This window comes from Budorcas taxicolor, chromosome 11, assembly GCF_023091745.1.
Source record: "Budorcas taxicolor isolate Tak-1 chromosome 11, Takin1.1, whole genome shotgun sequence".
Taxonomy (NCBI): Eukaryota; Metazoa; Chordata; class Mammalia; order Artiodactyla; family Bovidae; genus Budorcas; species Budorcas taxicolor.
The window spans coordinates 157,052,074-157,070,099 of NC_068920.1; the positions used below are offsets into that span (position 1 = coordinate 157,052,074).

Consider the following 18,026-nt stretch of genomic DNA (forward strand, 5'->3'; position numbering starts at 1 on the left):
GCGCTCAGCTCCCTGGGAATTGGGAGCCCTGAGGCTGAACCCTGGGGCTAGGACCCAGTATCTCCGCAGTTCCCTACAGCGGGCTGTGTGGGAGATCCTCGAAGGCCCCTGGAGCCTCAGGCCCTGCCCTTTCTGGGCTCCGAGGGCAGGTCTTCCCCTGGGAGCCCCAGCTGGGACCACAGTGTTCCCCACATCCAGCCCCGTCCATGGGGCTTTCATGGTCTGGACCCCTCACTCTGTACCCCGCCACAGTTGTTGGTGGGGCAGGGGAGGAGCAGCCAGTCCTCCCCACCTGCTGGCTCTGTCAGGGTCCACCTCTCTTGGGGCCACACAGGCCTCCCTCCGAGGACCCTGGCGCTCTGTGTGTGTGTGTGTGGGTGTCCTCACCTTGTATGTCTCCCAGTTCCGGAAGAAGTTGACCGAGCCATCCAGGCGCCTCTGGATGACCGTCCAGCCCCCGGGGTCGTGTCTCTGGTCGCACCACACCTGCATGAGGCGGTTGGTGTTCTCTGGCTTCACCAGGTAGATGGAGCTGGTGTCATGGCCATCTTCCAGGGCCTGCAGGCAGTCTCTCCATGGGCCTGGGGACACAGGTGTGCATGCATCACGGACTGCCCTGTCACCTGGCCCCCGAGTTGCATCCTCCCCCCTCCACCCCCACCCCTCCACCACCGGCTGCACCCGGAGCAGTACAGCCCCAGGCCGGGCTCTGGCTGGAAGCCACAGGCCTGCAGGGCACTGCTTTGGGTTTGTGAGTTTGAGAAGTAACGTGATGTAAAGACAAGAACCCAGGACTTGGGGGCCCGGACACTTGGGTTCTGCGCACACTTTCACCCCTGACTGCCACATGGTGTGGTTGGCCGAGCTTCCTTACTTGCCAAGCCCTCTGTTTCCCCCTTCTGTAGAGGCAGCTTATGTTTACCTCGTGGAACTGTATGGATGGCTGGGATATTTGTGTGCAATTCCGGGAGTGATTTTTCTAAGTTGTTTTATTTGTGAGCCTGCTGAGGGGCAGCAGCGTCTGTCAGCACCTGGTGGGGCTCCGCCTGGCCAGCGAGCCTGGCTCGCTGCCCTTCCTGGCCTGGCTGACTCCACACCAGCCTTCCTAGCGACGGTGCTTGGGAACCGCTGCTGCAGGCTTTAGTAAGTGAACTTCTACTGGGTCACAGGGGCCCCAGTGGTGCCCAGAACCTGTAGCCAGAAATTTTGGGACATTTCTGGGATTCAGACACTGGCCTCCAGATATCTTTTGGGGGTACTTAAGTTTTTGTTCATTGCTCAGTTGTGTCTGACTCTTTGCAACCCCATGGACTATAGCCCCTCAGGCTCCTCTCTTCATAGATTTCCCATCTGAGCCACCAGGGAAACATTGGAAGGACTGATGCTGAAGCTCCAATACTTTGGCCATCTGATGAGAAGAGCCAACTCATTGGAAAAGACCCTGATTCTGAGAAAGATTGGGCTTCCCTGATAGCTCAGTTGGTAAAGAATCTGCCTGCAGTGTAGGAGACCCCAGTTTGATTCCTGGGTCGGGAAAATCTCCTGGAGAAGGGATAGGCTACCCACTCCAGTATTCTTGGGCTTCCCTTGTGGCTCAGCTGGTAAAGAATCAGCCTGCAATGCAGGAGACCTGGGTTCGATCCCTGGGTTGGAAAGATCTCCTGGAGAAGGGAAGGGCTACCCATTCCAGTATTCTGGCTTGGAGAAGTCCAAGAACTGTATAGTCCATGGGGTTGCAAAGAGTCAGACACTACTGAGCGACTTTCACTTTCACTTTCTTTCTGGGAAAGATTGAGGGCAGGAGGAGAAGGGGGTGGCAGAGGATGAAATGTTTGGATAGTATCACCAACTCAATGGACCAAACTCCGGGAGACAGGGGAAGCCTGCTGTGCTACAGTCCATCGGGTCACTAAGAGTCCGACACGACTTAGCAACTGAACAACAAAAACATTTCTGTTTAGCTCTATCAGTATATTCTAGAGCAAGCTCACCAAGGCCGACAGAGACCACACCCAACCTCATCCTGCTTAACCATCACAGAGGACTAATCCAGCCCCGTCACTGCCAGGAGGCACTCAGAGCTCACGTTTTAAGGTCCATGAGCTTAAAGGATGGTATCCAGCCCATCCCAATACATGGCTTTTCTGAAACTGAGACCAGAGGGGTTCTGTGACCTGTGACTTCCCTGAGCTTGGGCAGCCGGGTCAGAGTAGGTGGGGTCACTGTGAGAGGTCTTTCACGCCTCCCCCACTTCCCCTGGCAGTGGTTTCCCATGTTTGAACGTTAGTCATGTCCGCAAAAGGGCACAAACCCGAGTCACTAGGAGCCAAGTAAACTGGATTCATCCTAATTGATCTGAGGAAACTTCAGATATTTTTCAGGACCTAGCCACTGAGCTGTGTATTTTTAAATAATATCACCACACACAGCTTCAACTTCTCTTCAAAGCAGTCCTAAACAGAAAATGGTTCAGACCAAAAGTCCTAAGATAAGTCTATCTTGTTCCATTTGTGCATTTGTTTGTTCAACAACTGTTAATATTGAGTCCTGGGCCCGGCAGGTCCTGTGCTGGGCGGTGGAAGCCTTCTCTCGACCTGTATTCCCGTGGATCCAGTCCTTTCTGCTTGTGGACAGGCACAGGTGGCAGGTGTATGTAGCTTTTCCCGTGTTGATCAGACTTCTCATACGCCCTCCTGGCAGCGATGGGGCTGGATTAGTCCTCTGTGATGGTTAAGCAGGATGAGGTTGGGTGTGGTCTCTGTCGGACCCTCAGGTGGGCCTTTCCTGAGGCCTCATGACAGTGCGTGAGCATCCCCACCTGGAACCTGACGGCAGGGCACGGACTGCCTTTTGCACCCTCTGTGCCGAGAAGCAGCACCGAGAAGAAAGGTGGGCACTCACCACTGACCGCTGGCCCCCTCCCTGCATCCTCCAGGGAGCAGCTGCTCACCCATTTACCCGCCGGCCAGCCCTCTTGGTTCCAAGCGCCCGCCCTGTAGCAGGTACAACACAAACAGCTACCTCCTTTGCCTTGTGCCTCTTCCATCCCGAGAAGGGGAGCCCACACCTCCGGAAAGAACATTCATGACGGAGAAAAAGAAAAAATGGGTTGTGTTCAGCCCCCAGCCCTGGGGACCCAGGCAGAGAATGGGAGTCTGTCCCTGGCAGCTGGAGCGGAGCGCGGAGCAGGGGTGGGAGGCCTCCCAGCTCAACACCGAGTCAGATGCGCAAGAGAGCCTGTTGGGCGTGGAAGCGGGTGACAGAAGGTCCAGCAGCCTGCAGAACAGCACCCATGGCAGACGAGCAGCCAGGCCTCTTCCTCTCCCTGAAGAGCTACAGCGGGTCCCACGGATCCTCAGGCTGAAAGGCTGGCTTGGAAGGCGGGGGTGCCACACGGGGAGAGTCTTTGAGGCCCAGGGGGCGGGGGCAGTCAGCCTCGTGGCTCCCACCTGCGCTACCTGTCTGGGTTCCAGGAGCGGTTCCAGCTTTGCCTTTGACGTTTCTCCAAAAGGCCGTTTTTTTTTAAGAGGCACATGTTTTTAAATGTTTTGGGGCCACCAGTCCTTTTAAACATTTGGAGGATGCTCCAGATCCTCTATCCAGAAAGACACACAATTCTGCTGATAATTAGAAGGTAAATGAACCTCCAAACCCCAGATTGTAAAACCTTGGAGCTAAGAGAGGCTTGACTGGAGTGAAAGTAATACTAAAATATTTCTACTAGCCACCACTGCGGGTATTTACTACGTGCCCCATCCATGCATTCATACCTGAGATCTTCCTGACACACCTGCCAGGTAGGCTCCCCCGCCTCCACAGATGAAGACAGTAGAGCATGGGGACCTTGGGTGACACTCCTGAGGTCACGTGACCGGTAGGGGGAAGGTGCGGTACCTGCACCCGGGTGGTGTCCAGAGCCCACATCCGGAAGTCCTCTTTCTGCTCCTTGAGCAGGTTGGACTGCAGGGCAGGGGCCTGGCTGAGTTCTCTCGGTGTTCCTGCTGCTGCTGCTAAGTCGCTTCAGTCGTGTCCTACACTCGTCTTAATCGTTGCCCCGCAGCCAGGCTAAGAAAATAAGGACTTACAGTTCTTCTTTGTCAAAGTGTTGTGCCTTTTAAAATCTTTCTTGATTTTTCTTCTATGCTTACGTTTTAGTGTCCTTTGCCTGTTTTATAACTATTTTAACTGTTTCAGTGTTTCTTATGACATATCAGCCTTCCTTTTCTTTTTTAAAATGTTTTTTGTTGATTTATTTTTACCATTGCTGCTGCTGCTGTTGCTAAGTCGCTTCAGTCGTGTCCGACTCTGTGCGACCGCAAAGACTAGGCAGGCCACCAGGCTCCCCCATCCCTGGGATTCTCCAGGCAAGAACACTGGAGTGGGTTGCCATTTCCATCTCCAATGCATGAAAGTGAAAAGTGAAAGTGAAGACGCTCAGTCGTGTCCGACCCTTAGTGACCCCATGGACTGTAGCACACCAGCCTCCTGCGTCCATGGGATTCTCCAGGCAAGAGTACTGGGGTGGGTGCCATTGCCTAGACTTGTGTTTATTTATTAACTTATGGCCACACTGGGTCTCCCTTGCTGTACTCGGGCTCTTCTCTGGTTGCGGCGAGCGGGCGCAGCTCTCTAGTTGCAGTGCTCCGTCTTCTCATTGCGGCGGCTTCTCTTGATTCCGAGCACAGGCTGTAGGGTGCAAGGGCTTAATGGTTGTGGTGCACGGGCTTAGTTGCTCCGTGGCGTGCGGAGTCTTCCCGGACAAGGGATCGAACCTGTATCCCCTGCATTGGCAGGTGGATTCTTGACCACTGGACCACCTCCTCTTTTTTTAAAAAAGGCAAACCTAGCAATTCTTTCCTCTAAGTCTTGTAGGTATGGCATGCTTTCTAAAGTCATGGGGTAACTGTGAAATAGTGTAGACATGTTTAGTATTTTCTGCAGTTACTGAAATAGATCTCCATGTATCCCCTGCGTGCTGCACTTCACATGGCCCTGCGGACCTCCCATCCAGAGTGTGACCTCCCGTTCCAGACAGTGATTCCTCAGACACCCCTGCAGAGCTCTAGAAGAGCTCCTGCATTCAAACACATTCCCTTTTCTTCTTAAAGGCGCCAGGGCAAGGGTCAGTAAATTAAATGGTGGACGAAAATTAGTCGGGAAAATACTTGGCATTGAAATGTTGGCAGCAATAAAATGATAAAGGAGCAGAAAAACAGCAGCAGGGAGATTGTCATGCAGCTGCATTAAAATGACAGAGTCAAGACACCGCCTCTGATGAGAAACCTATAACTGGTATGTGTGCGTGGTGTCTGGAGGAGGATGTGGCTCCCACTCCAGTGTTCTTGCTGGGAGAACCCCAGGGACAGAGGAGCCTGGTGGGCTACAGTCCATGGGGTCGCACAGAGTCGGGCACGACTGAGCACCTGGGCACATACATGGCATCGTCGTGAAGGACTCGGCGAGGTGTCAGACTTTGACTCAGATATCTGTGTGCCTGGGACTGGAGCCCTCGGCTCAAAGCTTGATGGCCTCATCTCCTCACTGTGTGACTTTGAGCAGGTCCTCACTGGGCCTCCGCCTCCTCTTCTGTAATCAGAGAGAAAGGACCTTACTGTTCTGAGGGTCTCTGGAAGACAGCACCCAGCGCAAGGCTGACCAGGGCAGCTGCCAGAGAGGGTGCGAGTTTCCTTTCCTTTGACAGTTGAAAGCTGGTAGTTTTAGAGCTGTCCACCCCAAACGAGCGATTGGATTTGCTTTTTTGATTCCCAAGACTAAGTGTAAGCTTATTTACTGATAGACGTTTTCCATAAAGGCGTATTGTAAAAGTCAGAATTTCAGTGGACAGGGCCACAAAGAAGCATTGGGATGAAGAATGGAAACCTTTTTTTGTCAATGAAGCTGCATCTTTGGCGTGCGGCGGGCAGGGCTCTCCTTAGAGAGCGCAGAGTGCCCAGCGGTGTTTCACTTGGCTCTCCTTCTGAAAGGGCAGCCCTGCCCGGAGTGCCAGGCCAACACTAACTCGGCGGCCCTGAGGCTCTGAGTGCAGGGAGCGCCCCAGCCTTCTCTCTATAAAGACCATATTTACACTCTCGGCGGAGCTGCGACCAGCACATTCCACGTGAAGAGAAGTGCCGTGGCTGAGCGGAGTCTGCATGGTTCCCTGGAGGGGCAGGACGGGGAGTGGAGGGCACACGGGCCCTGGAGTCAGGAGGCCTCGGGGAGACGGGATGTTGGCCGTGGGAGCAAAGAACAGACAAGTCTTGGGCCCCCAAGTCCCAGGGTCTGGTGAGCATTGGAGGTCTTCAGGTTTGGGGCCCTAAGTGCCCTCCCACTCCCTTCCTCCTCACTGGGGTTCCTCGCCTCCCAGGAAGCCAGGAGCCACATATCGCTGGCCCACCTGGGGCTCAGCACCCCCAACAGCAGGGCCTCTCTGTGAAGCTGGATTTTAGCCCGCAGTCAGCCGAGACCCCCAGCTGACTTCTTAGTCCCAGTGTCCTCCCTGTGGGTCTGAGGCAGACCAGCTTCAGCCTGACTCGCCCACCTAGGCCCTACGTGAGAAGTGGGCTCACCACCTGCATCAGTTTTCAACACAGTCACCCCTCCACCAGGGGAACGTGGCCCGTGAAGATCTGACCAGGCCGACCGGCCGAGGCCAGGAGCTGAGGAGTGGATGGACATCGGACCTCTATGGCTCTTCTCTGTGGTGCCCTGAGGCTTGGGGAGAGCGCAGAGCCCTTCCCGGCCGTGAGCTGGCCTAGACCACACTGCCAGCCCACCGCCTGCCAGGCATCTCTACCCCATGTCTCCAGACTGGGCCACCTGAGCCCACGCAGAGGAGTCTGTGGCCTGAGGGGAAGGTTCTGGGGTGTCTTAGTCCATGCGTGGGCCCTGGGAGGGGCTTCTGTGGCGTCCCCAGGAAGCACTGCCTTTACGTGAGAACCGTGTGCTGGTCCCCGTTATTCTCACAGATGGCCTGCCTCCAGGTCTTTTGGCCACTCTCTGGAAATGGTTTTCTAACAGGAGAAATGACTAGTTGTTGAAATTGGATCTGGAATATTCCACTCAAATCAATCATCTGAGCGCCAGGACACGTGGACTGCTTAGGTGTGAGTCCGGCCCCCGCCCAGTGTCAGGACCTGTCTGGCATCCCAGGTGAGGCCAGAGAGCTGACACCCAGATGTGGAGAGCGGGTGCTGCCCAAGTCACACGCATACAGACAGCTGGGGAAACCATACTTCGGTTGTGAACACCTATATTCTCCATCAGTCACCACTTTTCGGTGAACCAGAGCACAAAACAATGACCTAACACAGAACAGCTGGTACATTCCCAAAGCCATCCTGGCCAAGCTCCTGTAGCACCCGCCCCAGCGGTGACCCTCTGAGGACCGTTTCTGGTTCTTTTGGGCAAAGAGTTCAGACGCTTGTGCCTGCTGTTCAGGCCCTGTAAGTCCTCGGACACAGAGCCCACTGCCTGGGGCTGACATGCTTTTCAGGAGCTTATGAAAAGCGTTTCAGGCCTAAAAAAATGTGTTAACTCTAAAATATGGGGGGGAAAAAAGGGGGGGCTAAGTCCAAATTTATAAGCATACAATTAAATTTCTACAAAGTGTAACATCTTGTCAAGTCCATTAAATTTAGTCTTCAAAAATGTTATTACTTTTGAAAACAATTTGTAGGGTAGTTTTTTCTCACTTCCCCAAGAATTCCTCAACATGCCTGATGTTTCCCGAGAACTCAGAGCCAACTATAAATTAATTGTGCTGCTCTTGGCCAAATACTTACAAATGCTAAATTATTAAAAAATTTCCTTTCAAAATTTTTACAGTAAAAGTTACATTGGTAGTGCAAGGTGGGTATATTTCACTGCACTTGGTACGTTCTGAGACCTCCCCAAACAAGAGCCCCTGGGGCCCAGGAAGAGCCTGAAGGGATTCCATTTCGCCTGTTTGACCTCAGGATAGACAGATAAGCAGCTCTGCTTCCCAAAGAACACTTTGAAAAGCACAGCGTCCACTCCTGGGTGTCCACCAGTACCCTTGGGCAGGGGACAGATGGGGACTTCAAATCGATTTCAAAAAGAAAAGAAGTCAGATTAGGAGGGGCTGTGGGGGGTTCTCTGGGTTCAGAGCAGCTCCTTGAGGCTCCCCAGACTGGTGGGGTGAAGCTCTGGACCCCCTGGCTGCAGCGATGAGAGCCTTCCCAGGGCACCTTGTGGAGGAGCTCTGTAGACCCCTGACTACGACCCTGCAGGTCCTGGATGGGCGCCTTTTCCTATGTTGGCCACCCTGTTCACCCTTCCCAAGAGAGGGAATTGGTTTACAGGCTTGTTCCTAGAGAACCTTGTTTGCTTTCATTGATCACCTTTCACTTTTCCCAATGCCACACACCCCTCTTCATAAACTTTTCTGTATATAATTTCACTGGGGTTTGACCACATACCACCAACTGGTAGGCACGCAATTCTTGTACTTCATCCTTTTTCCTCTTTCTGAGCACAGGACATCTGCTCAGCACCAAGCCTAATCTTCCTGGTTTCTTGACGATGGGGGCAGTGGTTCTGAGAGCTATCTGCCTGGTCCTCAGTCCTCCTCCAGGAAGCCTGCCCCCACCTCTGGAAGAGCTACTCAGTCCTCGGGGTTCCCACAGAGCCTTAAGTGTCTGTCTTTACTGGAATATAGTCAGAAGGATGACTGCCACGGATGTGGAGCCTTTCACTTGCTGGGTGCTTTACACACTCTATTTTAGACTCACGAGGCCCGGTTTGGAGCAGTCCCACGCCTGGGAACTGGAGGATGTGGGGAGTGGGGATTCCACATCTGCTTTCCATGCCCTGGCTCTTCCTACTGCCTTCTCAGGGCAGTGATCACGTGCTGACCCAGTTTAGCGCCTAGAGTCACCTCTTGCCCCCTCACCTTTCCCTGCCTCCCGTCTTCTCACCACGGTGAGCTGGGCTCCCTTTGCCATCTTCATTCTGGTTTTTTTCCAGTTTGAGAATCAGTAGTAATAAATCCACCCAGTAGCAGGGACCGCTCCACAGCAGAGGATGATTAGCATCCAGATCAAACCTTGAGAAATGAAACCTGTTTTCTGGGGAAGCCTAGACAGCCCGAAGTAGGATGCCCACACTTCATGCTCAGGATGGTGGTGGTATTCGGTCGCCAAGTCGTGTCTGACTCTTTGCGACTCCATGCACTGCAGCACACCAGGCTTCCCTATCCTTCACTATCTCCCAGAGTTTGCTCAGATTCACGCCCATTGAATCAGTGATGCTATCTAACCATTTCCTTCTCTGTCCCCATCTTCTCCTTTTGCCTTCAATTTTTACCAGCATCAGGGTCTCATCCAGTGAGTGGGCTCTTGGCAGCAGGTGGCCAAAGCATTGGAGCTTCAGCTTCAGCATCAGTCCTTCCAATGAATATTCAGGGTTGATTTCCTTTAGGACGGACTGGTTCGATCTGCTTGCAGTCCAAGAGACTCAAGAGTTTTCTCCAGCACAATTCAAGATGCTCAGCTTTCTTCATGGCCCATTTCTCACATATGTACATGACTAGGGCCAGGTGACTGGATTTTCTGTTCTTTTGGATGTTACTCTAGCATGCCACCTAAAATTGCTTGGTTTCAACATTTGGAAATTAAAAAAAAAAAAAACAAAAAACCACTATTTTATCTATCACTTAAATGTTCCTAGCAAAATTTCTCTCTGTGTGTACAGTAATTTTAACATAAATTATTAGAAAAATCTATTCTGGGAAAATCACTTATTCATTTGAAAAAAATGACATAAAAGCATTCCAGGCCTTGCAGCTCATTGGCTCATCTTGTGATGAGAGACCAGGATCCAATGTTTTTCTTCCTCCAGGGTCATCGCAGGGGCATCTGAAGTGCTATAGGGGAGGTGGGGTGGTAGTCTCATTGTCCCTGGGGCAGTCTCAACGTCTGCCTTCCTTCCTTGATGCTGACCAAGACCACTGGGACTTTTATAACAGTGCTCGACCCACTAGATGCTGAAGTATGATGCTAACTTAATTCTGCCTCCTTTATCGTTTTTTTTCTCGGGGAGCATCCCAGGGTTACAATGCAGTCCACTGCATAAATCCATCAGAGCAATCCTTTCCTGTGACTGGTGAGCTGGCCAGAGAGTTCTGAGCTCCAGGATTTTCTAGATTACATTCATTCTGCCAAGTGCCAAACTGTTGGGATTTCCAGGCCGAAGGATGCCAACTCACCACTTGTAACAATAACAAGTTGATGGTTTATCTCCCAGGGCTGTAAACAGCCTGAGGATTTAGCCGAACGTCCTCCCTGGAACGTGCCTGAGTAACAGCGGAGAGCTTGCCGTGGTGCTCTGCTCCAAGGTATCCCAGGAGGAGCGCACACATGCTCAATTGCTCCGTTGTGTCTGACTCTCTGTGACCCCGTGGACTGCGATCTGCCAGGCTTGGCTCTCCATGGGATTTCCCAGGCAACGGGAGCAGGTTGTCAGTCCCTTCGCCAAGTGATCTTCCCAACCCAGGGATGGAACCTGCGTCTCCTGCATTGGCAAGCAGATTCGTTACCACTGAGCCACGGGGGAACCCCCAGGAGGAGAGCAGAGAAAGCAAAGCTGGGAGGAAGATGACCCCATTCGAACTCAAGTGGCATCTGTTTATGAAGAAGCTAGCAAAGAATGCTCTTTGAAATATCACTGGATGACGTTGTTACTAATGAATTAGGGAGTCTTATGTTGTTTAACAATAACATTCTAGAAACAAAACAGCGCAGGCTCTGGAGGCAAGAGAGCCAAGCTGGGTTTTCCCGCGGCCTCTGTGACTCCAAAGGCCACGTGCCGGGTGGCCACACCCTCACCATCCTCACAGTGCCTCGCTCCAGCCCCCCACCGGGCCTCTGACACATGTGGGACCAGCAGCCCTCACCGGAGCGACCGTTGCTTGACCTCCAGAAGGAATGGAAGACACGAGTGACCAATCTCGTTCTCTGTTTTAGACCACGACTGAATGTACATATTTCCTGCCTCGTAGGGGGAAATAAAATATAAAGGGAGGGGACTTGCCTGGCGGTTCAGTGGTTAAGAGTCCACGCCTCCAATGCAGGATGCCCAGGTTCAATCCCTGGTTGGGGAACAAAGATCCCACATGCTGCAGGGTGATGTTAAAATTGCCTTTATCTCTCTGTCTCTCTCTCTGTCTGTCTCTCTAAATATAAGAAATCCATCTAGGAAAACAGTCTTGTTAGGGCTGTCTGTGGCTCCATGGCCAGGGAGCATCCGTCGTGAGGGATGGGTGATTTCTATGTGTTCTCTGTGAAGCAGAGAGATTGCCACCTGTTGTGGCCCGAAGAACAAATCATAGCTACTGAGTTTTATATATTTAGGGTTAACATATTTAAAGAAGTCAGGACTTCAGACTAGGCATTAAAATGCTGAGTAGAAGTAACCCTGGAGAACTGGCCCAGGCTTGGTATCGACGGCTCCAGCTGGGTCCACTGATGGGGAGTCAGGTGCATATTGTGTTTTCTGTGGGAGAACTCCATTGTTTTAGGAACTCTGTAGTATGAGGCTAGCTTAGGTCTACTTCCTTTATCCTATATTCACAGTGATGATGTCTCTGTTATCAGAACCATGCGAGTTCTAATAACAGACGTCACAAATCTAGCTGATCTTTTATGGGGAGCTGTCTGGAACCCGGTACATGAAGTTGTGATGGAGCGTCAGGTCCCAGGCAGCTGGCACTGGAGGTCAAGTCAAGCATCTATATAGTGATATCCACATCAGTTTCCCCCAGGCTTTCCATGGCAATTTCCAGTATCCCAGAGTCGTTAAGATGCGACTTGGGTCTGAACTTTGGTTGAGCCAAGGCTGTGTAGTCTTCCCTAAGTTGCTTAACCTCTCTGAACCTTAATAGCCTAGAAGTGACCAGTCCTGGGACCAGTGTTGGCTCTGTCACCGACAGACTCTGGAACAAGCAGGCTATGCCAGGGGACCCGAGAGGCTCCTAACAAGCTCCAAAATTTAATGATTTTAAGGTCCCTTCTCTATCCACTGAGAAAACAAACCGAACTGATTATGTTTTTCTCCGGAGAGAAGACAGCTGGAAATGCCTACTCCTTTTGATTTTTAAAGTTGCATTTTAGACATGGTTTCCCTGTGGTAGCTGGAGGCCACACTCTCTTTTCTTCTCTGGTCAGTCCCTAGGATGGCACTGTGGCAGGAGGGCTGGCATATGCATGGCAGTGCCCAGGCTGGGCTGAGGGGTCATGTCCCGGGCCTCGCAGGACCACCTTGAGAGCAGGCCAGAGCCGAGGCTCCATGCTGTCCTTTCCTGAGACTTTTAGAGAGTGACCCCTGCAGCCTTCTTCCTCTTTAACAGATCTAACTGACATGCGTGCACAGGGCATGCAGGTGAGGAAGAGGTCAGGGACTCGTGAGTGTGAGGAAGAGTGGAGGGGGAGGGAGGGCGGCAGTCGCCCCTGGACCCCCCTGGCAGAGGGCCATAGGTCACACACACACACCCCGCCCAGGGAAAAGGGCCACAGGCAGGGCCATTTGGCCCAGGTCTCGTCACAAACATCACCCTCATGGAAATGCCCTTAGGTCTGGCCAGACGGAGAGAGACAGGACAAAACCCAAGTGAGGCGCCAGGGAAGCCAGGAGTTTGCCTGGGCCTCATCACTCAGGCTCTCAGCGGCCTGGGTCTGGCCTGGGGCCAGCCTGTTACCGTCTGGCCGGGAACAAGCTGGTGAGTGCAGCGTCAGATAAGTGGCCACGGCCGCCTCAGCCCCTGGGGAGGGGCGTGCTGCCGACCGAGCGGCTGGGACAACGGGAAGAGGTGGTGGCTCTGAGGCTGTGGAATGGGAGACTTAGAAGCTGCCAGGGCGCGAGTGCCGAGGTGCTTAATTGCAGAGGTGTCTGTGACTGTGTGATGTCCATGGGCCTAAGGAACTGTCCGGCCAGAGCAAAGAGGGAAGTTTCGTCTGCACCAGACCCTGCTCCAAGCTCTCAGCACAGGCTGGCTCGGAGCTCTCTGCTGATTGGCTGGAGAGACCTTCTGCCTTTTCCTCCTGCCCGGTCCAGCACCAGGAAAGGGGAGGGCCTGCAGCCTCTGCCCGCCCCTTTCAGCTTCCGCAGCCAGGTGTTTAGTCTGGGGAGGATGGGGGATGTGCCTCGTGTGGAAAGCTCAGTAGTCAGATGAGTCACGAGAAAGCAGTTACCAACAATCGGTACCAACATTTGGGAGGGCTTTGCTTAAAAAAAAAAAGTTAGTTATAGGGCATTCCGATGATCTCCATGATAAAATCACTGCTGTTCCCTCCATGCTGGTGGGCTTCCTTCAGTGGGAGGGAAAGGGGTTGGTCACACCCAGGAGCCTTGGAAAGCACACAGTCTCGACTGAATCATGCATGTGAAGAAGCAGTGGAGCTGGGCCACTTGAGGGGCCTAGGATCGGGCCAGGCCCCTGGGTCTTTGCACGGACTTATCTCCACGGGGGACCCCCTCGTAACTCAGTTGCCCAACTCCTGAATCCACTTGGTAAACTCTTACAGACCCTTCAGGAGGCAACACCGCCGTCCCCGACTCTGTGCAGCTTGCCCCTTCTACTCCCGGCAGACTCAGTCATGCCCCACTGTAGACCTAGTGCGCAGGCCCTCATACGCCCCGCTGCAGCCGGCCAGCGCCCCGTAGCGCTACCGTGGTGACTGCACGGCCCCTGGTTTTCACTGCATTCTGATGTCAGGCACTTTGCTATGTTGGTCCCAGAAGTTCTCACAACGTTCTGGAAATGTTGGCTTTGCAGGTGCTCCCTCTCAGCGAAACCCCTTGTAAGATCTGAGGTGCTGATTTTGGAGTTGAGAACTGGTAGGCAGCAGACGTGAGGTCGCGAAGAGTCGGACGCGACTGAGTGACTAAGTGCAGCACACAGCACAGATGGGCTCCATGCATTCATGAATCTGCCACCTCCCTCCAGACTAAATTCCCGAAGGTTATGACTGTCATTTTCACACAGTCCAGCACTGTGATTGGCAAAGAGGAGGGACTCAGCTATTGTTGGCTGCCCCTACATGATGTATATCATATGCCTGATTGCGCTGAGTTTCCACAGCAAGCCTGTGATGTTATGACTCTTGTCCCCAGTTTACAGAGGAGAAAAATGAGGCTCAGAAGAGTTAAGTAACTTTCTCACGAGTGAACAGTTAGCAAAAGGTAGACCCTGGATGCAGACTTAGGTCTTTGTTCCTCCACTATGTATCTGCCAGCTTAGTTCAAGCTCAGGAATGTCTTGGGATTGTTGAGTCAGAAACCAGAGATGCTTAAGCTAGAGGAGATCTATTGCATAAACATTGAGGTCAGCTTGCCTCATGTCAGAATCACAGTATTCAGCTGAGCCTTCATTTGGTGCCCATGGGCATGTTTTACCCTCTGCGTGCTCTATCAGGCGTATTAGCATACTCTGCCCTCTCTGGTGGAACTTCCTGGTAGCTTGGTGGTAAAGGATTCCCCTGCAATGTGGGAGATGTGGGTTCAATCCCTGGGTCGGGAAGATCCCCTGGAAAAGGAAATGGCAACCCACTCCAGTATTCTTGCCTGGGAAATCCCATGGGCAGAGGAGCCTGGCGGGCTACAATCTGTGGGGTCACGGGAAAGTCAGACTTAGCAACTGAACAACAACAAACAATAAATGAACCAGTCATCAGCTGTAGAATGCAGAGCTAAATATGGACTGTCTTTTATTAATAAATTTCAATCTCCTGTTTCAAGATAAAGAGACCAAGATCAGAGGAAGCTCATAGGTGCCATGTAATGAAACTTACCATGGGCCCAGAACTCTGCTAACCATGTTTTGCAGTATTTCATTTAATCCTCAGGTAGGCACTATTTAAACCCATCACCAATTAACAGATGGGGAAACTGAGGCTCTGGGGGGGGGGGCAAAATGACTTGCCTAATGTTCCGGAGCTGATCAGTGGTAAAACCAGAATTTGAACCCAGGTCAGTCTGCTCCAGAACACAAGTCCTCAACCTGCACACCCAGGAGAGGGCTTTGCTGTGAGTAAGATGCCTTGCTCCTACATCCCCACCCCCCGCCACTCCACCGCCCCGGACCTGCAGACAGTGCCACCCTTGTCTTTCGCATGGGCCACCCTCCTGCACTCAGGTTCAGTCCCTCTCTGGAATTAGCAAGAAGCTGCTCTTCCCAGTACTGGTGGTTATTTTCAGAAGTGTGAAATAAGTGTAAAACAGGATATTTTCAGTAAAAATATCTCCCTGCTTATATAACGAAGTGGTACAAATGTCACTGACTGAAGCAGATACATGGTTACTTTCTGCAAAGACGGATATAGTCCTCACCCACCAGCCCGTTTGGAAGACTCACAGGTCCTGGATGAGTAACCCCGGGGGGCTGGACTCATGGTTCCCCGGCCCAGGGTGCAGATGCCCAGGGTCCTAGTGCACAGAGGGGTCAGCCCCAGCTTTAACGTGAAAAGCCTGAATTCAGACCCAGCGTGAGCAAGTCATTCATCCTCTCAGTTAACCTTCCATAAGGAGCCGCAGGGGTTAAAGAGGTAACATACACCGAAAGTGCCCGGCGCCAGTGTCTGGGTCAAGCTTCAGAACCTACCAACAGCCCCCTTCCTCCCCCATCATGATAATCTGAGAATTACCATATTTTAAGCTGAAACACGTATTTAAGAGTGTGTGGAATCATCACTGAAAATTCTAGACTGCAGCAGACTCTAGGAAATGTGTGGGCTTTAGAAAGTGCTTCTTCCTAGGGAGGGTAGTAGGCCTCTCCCTACCACGTGTTCATCCTACTTCTGCTGTGATAACACTTTCTCTTCCTCTGGTCTGTTGTTTCTTCCATGAACATTCACTGAATGCCAATTCTGTGCCAGGCACATTACGAACTCTCAGAGGAGCACTCATCCTATCTAGTAGCACAGAGCACCTCACGCAGAGCCCAGAGAACGGGGATTTTCCTAGCAGAAGCCAGAAAGTATTTGCTGTCTTCCAACACTTCCGTTTCCTGGTTCTACCTTGGGGCTTCCATCTGAGGACCGTGGCCACCCTCTCACCCTGCCGGCTCCAGCAGCTTGGCCCCAGGGACCGCTGGGGGATTGCACAAGCCTTTGGCCCGGCTTCAGCTTGCCGCTATTCCTCCCCCGCTTGCACTCACAGCCAAGAGAGGCCCGGTGCCCGGGTCTGAGGCCCAGATGTTGCGGGTCTCCGCAACGTCGGGAAGGACTTACCCGACGGCTTGTCTGTGGAGGACGGGAGGCTGGTGAGGGTGGGCATGGTGGGCAGAGGGGGCGGCAGCACCTTCAGGTTCTGGTCGCTCTGGATCTCGTTGGTGGAGATCTGGTTGATGATGCGGTTGTAGGGGGGCGGCTGGTAGACGCGGGGCGGGGTGGCGGGGGGCGGCTGGGGCACGGGCCGGGCGGCGGGCACCCGCTGGCAGTGCTCCTCCAGCTGGGCAATGATCTCGGACTGGTTGTGGGCCAGCGTGGCCAGGTGCTGGTACTTGTGCTCCAGATCCTTGTACTTACTGGCCAGCTGCAGCATGTCAGCTGTCTGGTTGAGGATGCGGTTCTCCAGCTGCGAGAGCTCGAGCGCGTTGTCCCGCTTGCGGATGATCTCGTGCAGGAGCTGCATGTAGAGCTGGGTGACCCGCGAGTTCATGTTGCGGCTCTCCTTGCGCAGCAGCTTCACCTCGCTCACGATGCCGCCGTCCACCTCCACCAGCTGCTGCAGCGTCTCAATCTGCCGCTTCTGCTTGAGCAGCTCGTTGTTGAGCAGCTCCAGCTCCTGCTTGTGCACCCTGTTCTCCAGGAGCACCTCGGGCTCCTTGGAGTTGACGCAGATGGCGCCTGTGACCCGCTGCTGGGGCACGATGAAGGTGTAGGTGCACTTGTCCGGGGACTCTCCAGCCCGCTTGTACCTGTTCAGGTAGACGAACTCGCCGGGTGAGCCCTCCTCGGTGCCCTCCAAGCCGTCCTTCTGGCTCGCCGCTGCTCCCAGGGCAGCCAGCAGTCCCAGCCACCAGCACGTCACGCACAGCGGCCTCATGGTCCTTGCACACCAGGGGTTTGTCTTTGCAAGCAGAGCCTACGAAACTCTGAAAGTAAACAGAGGAGCAGACTCAGTAATGGTTATGTCACGGCCGGCGGCCAGTGCCACAGATGAGCTCAGCCTTCTCGCTGGGCAGCTGTTTCCAAAAACACTGCTTCAGGAGGCAGCCCTTCTGGGAGCTGCGAGAGGGGACAGGAGGCCTGGCAGAGGCGGAAAAGATTCGGGAGGGGACTGGGGCATGTGCAAGGCAGCAGGCCCAGGCTCCGCCACTCCTGGGGCCAGCCAGTGCCCACGGCCCTCTCGTCGAGCACCTGGCCTGGAGCCCAAGAACCATAGGAGGGCAGCTAGAAGCTGGGAGGGGAGGCAGAGGAAGTCTCTGCCTCAGACTGTTAAGTCTCCCGCTGGACGTGCCCTTTGTAACACCCATCACGCATGAGATGAATCTGAACTCCGTGTGATCTCTTCATGGATCCGTGCTCCCTGAGGGCCAGCACTGTATCTGTTTCCATCTTGTGTCCTCAGGACGCTGCACTCAGGAAGCTGTCTGCAAATGTTTGTTAAGTGAATGATCCGCTAGATGTGGTATGGGACGTGTTCGGTTTGTAGTGGACAACGTCAGTGGAAAGATGTGTCCAGTCATGTGGCTTCAGTCTGTGTGTTAGCCAAGCTGCAGAGCAGACAACTGAGCTCTGCTAAACGCACCTATTTTCAACAGGCAGTACCCACACTGTCCCCATCATTGCAACATGGTTTAGCCAGGTGGGAGCAGGAAAGAGACACGTGTCACCAGATTGGTTTCAATTCTGTTCTTAGACCATTTGTTCCTTCCTCAGATGTCCATGGAACACCTGGGGTGTGCCAAGCGGTGTGCTGGCTACCGGAGGTGCAGCTGCAAACAGAACAGAGCCAGCCCTGCCCTCAGCGGGCTTACCCATCATCTCAGAGCCCCTGAGTGCCAGGAG

At 53.3% G+C, this 18,026-nt stretch overlaps 2 protein-coding genes across 4 annotated transcripts in view; one reads left to right on the top strand and one right to left on the bottom strand.

The window, feature by feature from the left end:
• Window positions 1-18,026, top strand: part of RALGPS1 (Ral GEF with PH domain and SH3 binding motif 1) — a 300,327-nt gene that overhangs the window by 162,570 nt on the left and 119,731 nt on the right. The gene's annotated exons all lie outside the window — the stretch shown is intronic.
• Window positions 1-18,026, bottom strand: part of ANGPTL2 (angiopoietin like 2) — a 36,164-nt gene that overhangs the window by 5,689 nt on the left and 12,449 nt on the right. The window contains exons 2-3 of the mRNA XM_052647835.1: window positions 16,245-17,110; window positions 388-581 (exon numbers count right to left, since the gene is read on the bottom strand). Of these exons, the coding sequence (XP_052503795.1) occupies window positions 388-581; window positions 16,245-17,061 (1,011 nt within the window). The 5' untranslated portion in view covers window positions 17,062-17,110. The remainder of the gene's footprint in view (window positions 1-387; window positions 582-16,244; window positions 17,111-18,026) is intronic.